Genomic DNA, 12,512 nt, shown 5'->3' on the forward strand with positions numbered 1-12,512 from the left:
CTCCAGAGTTTTGCATTAAGACAATTATGGATACTTCTAAGGAAATATTATAGCATGCATGAAAAAAATACAGACAAAGAAAAATGAGATGGTATTATACTCCCGTTCAACTTGCACACTTTCAGCAGAATGTCAGGGGTCTTTGTTGGCACAGGTGTCAAGATAAAGGAGTGTTTATGCATATGTTTTGGGAATTCCCGATAGTGCAGGAATTTTGGCAAAAAGTGCAAGAGGACATTAATAGAATGCTAAACATACAATTGACAATCACTAAGGAAATGTCAGTATTAGTTAAAAGCAATGCAATGGGAGAATTTAGAGAAATAAACAAGCAGCAATAGAAAGCGCTCAGGCGGTAATAGTTTTGGGTTGGAAGGATGCGACAAAATGGACAATGCAAAATTGGTATAAGTACATGGTGGATCATATTCAATTTGAAATTATGGATAAAAGGATAAATTTGGATAATGAAACTGAATTGAGACAACTGATGGGACGGTGGGACAAGGTAAGACGATATATGATGAGTAGAATCCAAGACCAAGCTACAAGAAACAAATTAGAATCACTCTATAATATGTAAATAGATATATTGCTCTTGAGTCAAAGTAGATTATATAAGAAACACCCCCGATTTGGTGATGGGGTATGTGTGTGTGTCAGGGTGGTGAGCACATTTCACTATGCACTGTTTTATGTTGTGTGTATATTAAACCTGTTAAAAATTAATAAAAATATTTTCCAAAAAAAAAAGACAAAGAAAAATGAGAAACAACCTTAATGCAAAATATAAACAATACCCTGAACATGGTATACAAAGGAGCAGCTAACCACTGGAATAATGCTGAAGCTCCAAGAACTAATAATAGCAGCTAACCACTGAAATAATGTTGAAGCTCCAAGAACCAATAATAAATAATCACAGAATTAAAGACAGATATATCAAATCTGGACAATGGGATATTCAAACCACAATTCAAAAGAACAAATATAGAATAACAATCATAGAGAAAAAAATGGAGCAAAACGTGAAAAAAATTGAAACTAGACCAAAAATTAAAAGATTTTTAAAAAATGGAAAACTCCTTGATCCATCTTGAAATGAAGAGATCATCCTATTTTTTGAGGTTTCAAAATACAGTAGTCCCTCACCTATCGCTGGTGTTACGTTCCAGACCCGGCCGCGATAGGTGTAATCCGCGATGGGTAATTTATCGACTGATAGTTCTTTAGGGGGGACGCTCCCTGCTCCCTTTCTCCTCCTTCCCACCAGCTCCGGATGCCTGGAGGCGAGCAACGGCCGGCTAACCTTTCCCCTCCACTACTACTTACTCTGCGCCTGAGGAAAAGAAGGGGAGGGGGGCAAAAGAATCGCTGCCCCCAAGCATTCCCGACCCACTGCTATTCTTTGCAGCAGTTCGGCCAAACGTTGTCTTTTTTGCCTTGCCCCGGCTGTAAAGTCCCTGGTGAGCTGCCCCGGCTGGTTCTTTTTTCTCTCTCTCTCTCTCTTTTCTTTTCTTTTTTTTCCCCTCCACCCGCCCAGCACTTCCTCTCCCGCCCTCGAGCCCAGTCTGGAAATCCCTGCGTTCCTTTCTTTGTTCGCGCTCGCTCGTTCGCGCACTGCCGGGAGCTCTTTCTACAACCCCAAGCACGCCGACGCCGCCAACCACTAAGCGCGCCTCCAAAGACTGCCTTCTCGGCACTGGCGAGGCGGGTTCAACGAGGGGATGGGCCTCCGCCGGAGCTCAGTCCCCGCCCTGCTCATCATTCGCCCAGCCGCGGGCAGGTTGGCTTGACCTGCCCTTCCAAACTTCTAAGCGCCGTATCTGTGCCAACGCTGACTTCAAAACCCGCGATGAAGTGAAGCCGTGGTGGGTGAAGCGCGATATAGCGAGGGACTACTGTATAGTGGAAACCAAAGAAGAAAACCTGGGAGAGATCATGGTGACTGGGGCTAAACGTCTTTGTCCATCTGTCTGGGAGGAGTTTGACTTGGTGACACCTGATGAAGTGGACAAGGCCATTGGAGCTGTGAGTTCTGCCACCTGCTTACTGGATCTGTGTCCCTCTTGGTTGGTTTCGGCCAGTCGAGAGGTGACACGGAGCTGGGTCCAGGAGATTGTCACCGCCTCCTTGGGGAGGGGGTCCTTCCTGGCTCCTTATAAGGAGGCACTTGTGCACCCCCTCCTCAAGAAGCCTTCCCTGGACCCAGGCGTGCTTAATAACTACCGTCCAGTCTCCAACCTTCCCTTTATGGGGAAGGTTGTTGAGAAGGTGGTGGCGCTCCAACTCCAGTGGTCCTTGGAAGAAGCCGATTATCTAGGGCCTCAGCAGTTGGATTTCAGGCCCGGTTACAGCACGGAAACTGCTTTGGTCGCGTTGATGGATGATCTCGGGCGGGCCCGGGACAGGGGCTTGTCCTCTGTCCTGGTGCTTCTTGACCTCTCAGCGGCTTTCGATACCATCAACCATGGTATCCTTCTGTGCCAACTGGAGGGGTTGGGAGTGGGAGGCACTGTCCTCCAGTGGTTCTCCTCCTACCTCTCCGGTCAGTCGCAGTCGGTGTTAGTGGGGGGTCAGAGGTCGACCTCTAGGTTTCTCCCTTGTGGGGTGCCTCAGGGGTCAGTTCTCTCCCCCCTGCTATTTAATATCTACATGAAACTGCTGGGTGAGATCATCCAAGGGGATGGGGTGAGGTTTCATCAATATGCGGATGATACCCAGTTGTACATCTCCACCCCATGTCCAGTCAACGAAGCAGTGGAAGTGATGTGCCGGTGCCTGGAGGCTGTTGGGGACTGGATGGGTGTCAACAAACTCAAACTCAATCCAGACAAGACGGAGTGGCTGTGGTTATTGCCTCCCAAGGACAATTCCATCTGTCCGTCCATTACCCTGGAGGGGGAACTATTGACCCCCTCAGAGAGGGTGCACAACTTGGGCGTCCTCCTTGATCCACAGCTGACATTGGAACATCATCTTTCGGCTGTGGTGAGGAGGGTGTTTGCCCACGTTCGCCTGGTGAACCAGTTGCGTCCCTATTTGGACAGGGAGTCATTGCTCACAATCACTCATGCCCTTATCACCTCGAGGTTCGATTACTGCAATGCTTTCTACATGGGGCTACCTTTGAAAAGTGTTCGGAAACTTCAGATCGTGCAGAACGTAGCTGCGAGAGCCATCGTGGGGCTTCCCAGATTCGCCCACGTATCTACAACACTCCGTGGCCTGCATTGGCTGCCGATCAGTTTCCGGTCACAATTCAAAGTGTTGGTCATGACCTTTAAATCCCTACATGGCATTGGACCAGAATACCTCCGGAACCGCCTACTACCGCACGAATCCCAGCGGCCGATAAGGTCCCACAGAGTTGGCCTTCTCCGGGTCCCGGGTCCAAGGGGAAGAGCTTTCTCTGTGGTTGCCCCGGCCCTCTGGAATCAACTCCCCCTGGAGATTAGAACTGCTCCCACCCTCCTTGTCTTCCGTAAACTACTTAAGACCCACTTATACCGCCAGGCATGGGGGATTTGAGACATCTTTCCCCCAGGCTTATTATAATTTATGTTTGGTATGTATGTGCTGTTTGGTTTTTAATTATGATAGGGTTTTTAGTTTTTTCTTAATATTAGATTTGTGCCTATATATATTGTTTTATTGTTTGTTGTGAGCCGCCCCGAGTCTTCGGAGAGGGGCGGCATACAAATCTAATAAATTATTATTATTATTATTATTATTATTATTATTATTATTATTATTATTATTATTATTATTATTATTATTATGACTATAGTAGCTAGAATCCTACAGATAAGCCGAGATGATGTGATTAATGAAATAGATGCGGCATATAGGATCCAGACTTATTATGCCAGATGGCATCAACTCCCAAGAGAAATACATTTGGGGTTCGCCAGAAAGAGCATTCAAAATAGGGTATATGCAGCCTTCTAATATGGCAAGACAACATATAAAGGCAGAGAGCTAAATATAAAAAATCCCCAGAAGGATCAGAGAACTGTGGAGAGATTACAGATCTTTAGCCTCAGTGTTAAATAAAAAGAACATCATATTCAAATAGATCATACAGGAGGAGATGGTGATAAATCTGGAGGGAAGAATTGAGTGACATATGAATGAATGAATGAATGAATGAATGAATGAATGAATGAATGAATGAATGAATGAATAAATAAATAAATAAATAAATAAATAAGAAAAGTCAAGATCAACAGAATGAGCACAAGAAATTTATGAACAACTGGTTGGTTTAGAGGAAGAGCTGGAAAGTGGAGAAAAACTTGAATCTAGCAAAGAAGAAGAACCAGAACCAGAGAAGGATAACAATGATAAGAAAGAAGAGAGAGAGGATATGGAGGGAGACAGAGGAAAGGAAAAAGAAGAAAGAACTAAAACCAGATCCAAAAGAGCAGCAGTGGTGAGTATATAGAGACAAGCAAGGAGAGGTAGGAGGAGGAAATCTATGAGTCTACGGAGTCTATGGAGAGGGGCGGCATACAAATCCAATAAATATAATATAATATATAAATGCAATTTGAATTTAAATTAATATAGATAAATATTAATGGTCTTAACAATACCTACAAATAAGAAAAATATTTTCAAAATTACTTAAACAAAAGGCAGAGAGGTACACATAAAACAGTCACACACACACACACACACACACACACACACACACACACACACACACACACACATATATATATATATATATATATATATATATATATATATATATATATATATATATATAATATTCAAAACTGGGGGAGATATATGCGTCATTAAATGAAAAGAAGAAAATAGCCGGGGTGGCGCAGCAGGTAGACTGCTGTACTACAGGCCACCGAAGCTGACTGTAGATTTGAAGGTCAGCAGTTCAAATCTCATCACCGGCTCAAGATTGACTCAGCCTTCCATCCTTCCAAGGTGGATAAAATGAGGACCCAGATTATGGGGGCAATATGCTGGCTCTGTTAAAAAGTGCTATTGCTAACATGTTGTAAGCCACCCTGTGTATAAGGAGAAGGGTGGCATAAAAATCAGATAAATAGATAGATAGATAGATAGATAGATAGATAGATAGATAGATAGATAGATAGATAGATAAATTGATAAATTGATAAATTAATAAATTAATAGATAAATTAATTAATTAATTAATTAATTAAAAAATAGGGGTAGTCGCCCATGTCAAGGAGGAGCTAAAATCTAAGGAAATTAGTACAGACCCCAAAGGGAGATATATAATAATTGAAGTAGAGTTTGCAGGTGAGAAAATAGTATTAGTTAATGTCTACACACCAAATCAAAAACAAAAACAATTCTACAAAAAAATACATGAGGAATTTCTCCTCATAAATCTTTAAAATATTTGCATAATAGGGGACTATAAAGGAGTTACAGATCCAAAATAGACCACAGGGCAAGAGGAAGAAGAAAATGAAAAAGAAAAAGTTTGCCAGACACATTCATCATCATGACAAACAAATTCAATTTAATAGATATTTGGAGATTACGACATACAATTTACATTCCATTCCATATCTCACAACTCATTTTCAAGGATAAATATGGTCTGGATAAATAAAGAAATACACAAAAAAATTAAATCAGTAGAAATAGAGCCAAACACATGGGCAGATCATAATCCACTCACAGTAACATGGCAAGGAGAGAAGAGGGACTTTAGATGGACCTTCATCACAAAGTTGTTCCAAAATGAAAGGGTTTTAACTTTTATTTATTTATTTATTTATTATTTATTTATTTATTTATTTATTTACTTACTTATTTATTTATTTATTTATTTATTTGGATTTATATGCCGCCCCTCTCTGAAAACTTGGGGCAGCTAACAGCAATCATAAACAGTGTACAATAATAATCCAATCCAAAACTGTTTTAACAGACAGTTTTAATTGTTTTCAATTATTGGATTTGTCCTTGCTTTGCTGTTGTGAGCTGCTCCTAGTCTTCCGAGAGGGGTGGCATACAAATCTAAGAAATAAATAATAATAATAATAATAATAATAATAATAATAATAATAATAATAATAATGAGGTCTTTTTCTGCCATCAATCTTTCATGTTTCTATGTTTCTAAGATAGGCACACAATACAGAAGGATCTTCACAAACTCTTTTAATTTTAGAGGTCTCCACAGAAGGTATCTAATAACAGTCCACACTCAAGTCCAGAGTGATATATAGGGCAAATACCCAGCATAGTAACGTAACTGCTTCCCTTCCCTTGAGAAAATTGCTCTGCTAGGTTGTTTGGTCCTGAGATTTCACAATTGAAATATTGAAGGCTGTTTTTGAACTACGGACCCAAAGCTACTTTTAAGATTGTCTGTATCTATAGATGGATTGTATTTCAATGATGTTATGGAAGGGGGACAGGTTTTACCAGAACAGACTGAGACTGATCTGAAAATGTATTTAATAATGACAAGCTATGAGAAAGATTTAAAAAGATGCTAAATTGGATATACAAAAGAAATACCATAACAATCCAACAGGGTGACTTGGATAATCTCCCTATATTTGATTTACAAAAGAGGCTTGTTAAACCTCTGAAGAATTTTGTGAGAAAAGGCAAAGAAAAAATGGGGGGAAGGAAATCAAATCTTAGGATATTATTTCAAGGAACAAAAAATCAAGATTGTTAAATGGAAAAACAGAAATGTAACATTGGTTTATTTGCTCCAAGTTAAAATAGATAGATATGGGAAGAAGAGATCATCTGTTGTAGTTTAAGACAAGATGACAAGTTACTAAAATAGTTCATACTTGTTTTTTAAAAAAATATTTTTATTTATTTTATAATATAAAACAAACACACAACATATAACAAGTGCTCAGTGATTGTGCCCACCACCAGACAAACATTCGTACCCCACCACCATTCGGGGGTGTTTCTTGTATAAACCATTTTAACCCAAGAGCAAATATCTATTTACATATTATAAAGTGATTCTAATTTGTTTCTTGTAGCTTGGTCTCGGATTCTACTCGCCATGTATCGTCTTACCTTGTCCCATTGTCCCATCAGTTGTCGCAAGTCAGTTTCATTAACCAAATTCATCCTTTCATCCATAATCTCAAATTGAATGTGGTCCACCATGTACCGGTACCAATTTTGCATTGTCCATTTTGTCGCATCCTTCCAATCCAAGACTATTACCACCTGAGCACTTTCTATCGCTGCTTGTTTCATTTCTCTAAATTCTCCCATCACATTACTTTTGACCAATACTGCCATTTCCTTAGTAATTATCCATCTTATATTTAACATCCTATTAATATCCTCTTGCACTTTTTGCCAAAAATTCTGCACTACTGGGCATTCCCAAAACATATTTTATTATTTATTTATTTATTTATTTATTTATTTATTTATTTATTTATTTATTTATTTATTTATTTTGTCCAATGCACAATGAAGGTAATAGAGGACACCTTCGAGGAAATAGAATTAGAGAAAGAATAGAAGAGAGAGTATAGGATAAAATAATCAATGAGAGAATAGAAGAAAGATATAGGGATAGAAGAGAAGATATATGGGATATAGGAGAGACAATAGGACAGGGGTCGGAAGGCACTCTAGTGCATAAATGCACGCCCCTTACTGACCTCTTAGGAATCTGGAGAGGTCAACTGTGGACAGTCTAAGGGTAAAATGTTGGGGGTTCGGGGATGATACTACGGAGTCCGGTAATGAGTTCCACACTTCAACAACTCTATTACTAAAGTCGTATTTTTTACAGTCAAGTTTGGAGCGGTTAATATTGAGCTTGAATCTGTTATGTGCTCTGCTCTTGTGTTGTTGTGGTTGAAGCTGAAGTAATCGTTGACAGGCAGGACATTGCAGCATATAATCTTGTGGGCAATACTTAGATCATGTTTAAGGCATCTTAGTTCTAAGCTTTCTAGGACTAGGATTGTAAGTCTAGTTTCATACGGAGTTCTGTTACAGGAGGAGGAACGCAGGGCTCTTCTGGTGAAGTATCTCCAGACATTTTCGAGGGTGTTAATGTCGGTATGGGTTCCAAACAGATGAGCTCCTTTATCTTGGCACCCATGCCAACAAATACCCTTAACATTCTGCTGAAAGTATGCGAGTTGAACGGGTGTGTAATGCCACTTATGTAATATTTTCCTTCTCATTTCCCTAACTCTTGTATTCTTAGTTTTTCTTATATTCTCTACTATATTTTTCATCTCTTGCTCCTCTACTCGTATCTCATTTTGCCACCATTTAGTCAATCCTTGGATCACGTCCCCGTCTGACTTCACTAACATCTTATATATATTACTTGCTTGTGCCTTGGTACCCTCACTTTTTTCTCTTATTATTTTCTCTAACTCTATCTGCTCCCTAAATATTACTTCTTTATTCTCCCTTTTATTCAGATATTTATATATTGCATTTGTTTGTAGCCATCTTCCCTTACCCAAGCACCATTCTATACGATTTCTACTTGGCCTCCCATCCTTCTCATATAACTGTTCTATCTTAATTATCCCTCTTCCCTTCAACTCTCCTATAACCCTATTTAAATTTGTTTCATTATCTCTATTTATTACATATAGTGATGACAGTTTCGATTGATATAATCCTATTTTCCCCTGCCATTTTTTCCAAATTTCCACAGTCCCTTTCATGGGACCTATTGATTTATCTAAGTTGCTCATATTCCACCTTATAAAAATTAATTCTCTATTCTTCATCCCGTTTATCTGTTTTTCCAATTTCACCCATTTATTTTCAAATAATTGCAGCTCCATTAATCTTTCAATTTGAAATCCTTCCCTATAGAACTCCAAACAAGGAATTCCTCATCCACCCTCTTTTTCATTTGCTATTAACCACTTTTTCCTTATTCTTGGTCTCTTATCTTCTTCAATCCAATAATTAAGTTTTTTGTCCCACTCTTTAAACTTAAGTGCTGATAGCCCCCCTGACAGCACCTGAAATAGGTACATCATTTTGGGAACTATCATCATTTTCAATGCTCTTATTTTAGACATTCTCCTTAGCTTTTTCTCTTTCCAGCTCCTCATCTGTTTCAACATTTTCCTCCATATGAATCTATAATTCACCTCCTTGATTTTTGCTGGGTTTCTCAATAACCAAATTCCCAAATATTTAATTTTCTTTAATCCTAACGTCAACCCTGATTCTTTCCTAATTTCTATCTGCTCTCTCGGACCTGTATTTAAACACATAATCTCTGATTTTTCCATATTGACCGACAATCCCAATTCCTGTCTAAACTCTTGCAAAATATTTCTTATACCTTTAATCATCTCCATGGTTAACTTTATCAAAAGCTTTATAAACGTCTAATTTCAAAATTCCCAATTTCCTTTTAGTAACGGTAGCACGGTGCATCACATTTATTACATTTCTAATTGGTTCACTTATCTTCCTACCCTTCACAATCCATATTGATCCTCTTCAATTATTTTTGGTAAAATATTTTCGAGTCTATTTGCCAATATCTTCATAAATATTTTATAATCTTGATTTGTCAAACTAATAGGACAGTAGGACCCAGGCTCTCTTAAATCTCGATCAATCTTTGGGATGGTAACAATCTCTGAAAGCTTCCATGTCTGTGGGATATCATGGGTTAACAATATATTATTAACAATTGCCCCAAATGTGGCAACAGCTCATTCATGTAAGTTTTATAAAATTCTCCTGTAAACCCATCCAGCATGTTTTAACCCTTTCATTACTCTAGCAATTTCATCTTGTGTAATTTCTACATTCAATATTTGTTTATCTTCTTCACTTATTATTTGCCCAATGCTAAGGACTCCTATATTTACCTGCTCCTCTTTACACAGATCCTCATAATATTTTCTCATTATCTTCTCTAGCTGCCCTTTACCATATCTAACCTCTCCACTAGGGTCTCTCAGTGCTAATAAGCATGATTTTTCTTTCCTCTTCTTCAAATATCTTGCCATTTGTTGCATTGATTTTGTCCCCCAGCTCAATATTTTTGTTGCATCATCATTCACATCTTATTCCATTGGATCTCATCATACACCATCAATTGTTTCCTTTTCAATTTCTATAGACTATTCCAATCCCTACTCTTAGTTAATCTCAGCTGCTCTTGTATCAAATTTATTTCCCTTATCTTCTTTTCCCTTTCTCTACCCCAGCTCTTTCTGATATCTACTTCCATACATATACATTGTCCCCTCATATAAGCCTTACATATATCCCACACAATTGATTGTTTAATATTACCCACATCATTAATTCTAAAAAATTCACATAACTCTGTCTGTAATTTATCTTTATCTTGTTCACTACAAGTTACAATGGCATTATATCTCCAAATTCTTTGATTACATTCCTGACCTATTTCCAATTCTGCCAGTAGTGGGGCATGATCTGACAACCAAATACTTTTAATATCTACTTTTTAACTTGTATATTGCCCACCCTGTTCATTAATATATAATCAATGCAACTAAATGTATGATATCTCCATATCCATAAAGTTATCCAACTTCCTCTTTGTATTTATTATAAATTGTTTTGTTTTCGCATTTGGGGCATAAATTTCCACCAGTGTCAATTTCTTTTGATTAATTTTCCCTTTAACAAACAACCACCTCCCTTCTCTATCTTTCTGAACTCCAACATCTTCAAATAGAACCCTCTAATGAATAAGAATCGCCGTACCTCTACTATTTTGAGTTCCTCGAGATTCATATACCCATTTCCAATTTCTATCATTAACCAATTTATCTCTTCCTCCCCGTCTTTTATGTGTTTCTGTCAAAATCATAATATTCACCTTGTTTTGCTTAGCCATCCTCAATATCCTGTAATGTTTTAAATCTGATCCCAAACCATTCGCATTTAAAACCACCCTCCCTTATCCATTTGAATAATACCTTATTTTACTTATTTTACTTATTTTACCTTTTTCCCTTCTCCCCCCAACAATAATAAAAATTAACACTAAATTCCAGAAACATCTCCAGTGGGGATGGCAGAATCAGTTTCAACTCTTCACTTCTTTACTTTCTTTTCACGCTGGGCTCTTGTTTTTCTCTGCTCCTTTCTGATGGGCTCCACCTGCCCCGTTAACTCCTTCAGCTGCTCCTCCATTTGCCTTTCCTCCTCGTCTGGGGTACTGTGACCACTGAAATAATCTTCTCTTTCTCCTCCTTCTGCTCCTTTTGGCTCTCCAACTGCTCCGCTCTCCCCTCCTTCTGCTCCTTGTGCTTCGCCTTCTCCAAACTCAATACCCACTTGATTCAATAGTGCCTTTCCCTCCTCCAATGATCGTGCTCTAAACATCTTATTTTCTTGGAACACCAAGATGGCAACTGGAAAACCCCAGGTAAACTTTTTTCCACTTTGATATAGATGGCTTGAAATTGGGCATAAAGCAGCTCTTGCTCTCAAAGTTTCCCAGGAGAGATCTCTAAGAACTCTTATCTCGTTTCGATCTTGCTTAAGGCCAGCACAACTTTTCAAATACTTGTAGATAATATCAGTTTTTTTCTCACTGGCCAAGGCCATAACAATGTCTCTTTGCCCCTCCTGGTTTCTACGTGGGACGCTCCAATGAACACATAAAATATCATCAAAATCAATCTGGGTACCCTGCACTTTCATCCAACCAAGAATTGCTTCAGCTAATTTCAAGCCTGGAACAAAATCTGGTCTAAAACCACGCAGACATAAATTTCTTCTCCTTTGACGGTCTTCCAAATTGGCAATTCTATAATTCAATTGTTTACAAATCTCATCCTGACTTTTAACTTGATGCTCTAATTTCTGGATTTTTTCTGCTGACACATCTGCTCCTTTTTTAACTGTTTTAATATCTAAGGAAAGATTTTCCAATACAGATTCCACCCTCAGAAATCTTTGTTCAAAGCCAGTCACAATTTGAAGCAGTTGATCCAGTTTCGTTTCAATTTTCCCAAGGCTAGGGTCAGCCCCTTCAGCCATTTTATTGAGATTTATTGTACTCACTTCGTGATAGCGAAAGAAGATCCGTCTTCCCTTAAAATCGCAAATCTTAGATTCTCTTTGAACTTCTGTAAATACTCTACGCCTCTGCTTTACTTCAAGAAAGATTTATGATGTTTTGAGGGATAATTTCCTCTTTATTTAATTTATCACATTGGAGCTCGAGATGAGTGCATCTAGAAAAATCTGTGATGCATGCGTAATCAATATTGACGTACTTGTGATGAAGGCAGAGATAAAGATAGCTAAGCTAGATAGCTAGCTTGGTGAAAAAAGTAAGGTTCTACATTTAGGAAAGAAAAGCAAAATGCACAGATATAGTAGGTGTGGTACATTGCTCAACAATAGTAACTGGGAGAGGGATCTTGGAGCCCTAGTGGACAACCATTTAAATATGAGCCAGCAGTATGCAACCCCTGCCAAAAAATGCAAACTGGAACATTCCAGTAGGGCCAGGAATGGCTGCCCTTTAC

At 38.6% G+C, this 12,512-nt stretch overlaps 1 protein-coding gene across 1 annotated transcript in view; it reads left to right on the forward strand.

Moving 5' to 3' along the window:
* The first annotated feature begins 1,727 nt into the window (after window positions 1-1,727).
* Window positions 1,728-12,512, forward strand: part of LOC139159306 (vomeronasal type-2 receptor 26-like) — a 30,085-nt gene continuing 19,300 nt past the window's right edge. The window contains exon 1 of the mRNA XM_070736629.1: window positions 1,728-1,786. Coding sequence (XP_070592730.1) covers window positions 1,728-1,786 — 59 coding nt within the window. The remainder of the gene's footprint in view (window positions 1,787-12,512) is intronic.

This window comes from Erythrolamprus reginae, chromosome 2 (assembly GCF_031021105.1).
Source record: "Erythrolamprus reginae isolate rEryReg1 chromosome 2, rEryReg1.hap1, whole genome shotgun sequence".
Lineage (NCBI taxonomy): Eukaryota > Metazoa > Chordata > Lepidosauria > Squamata > Dipsadidae > Erythrolamprus > Erythrolamprus reginae.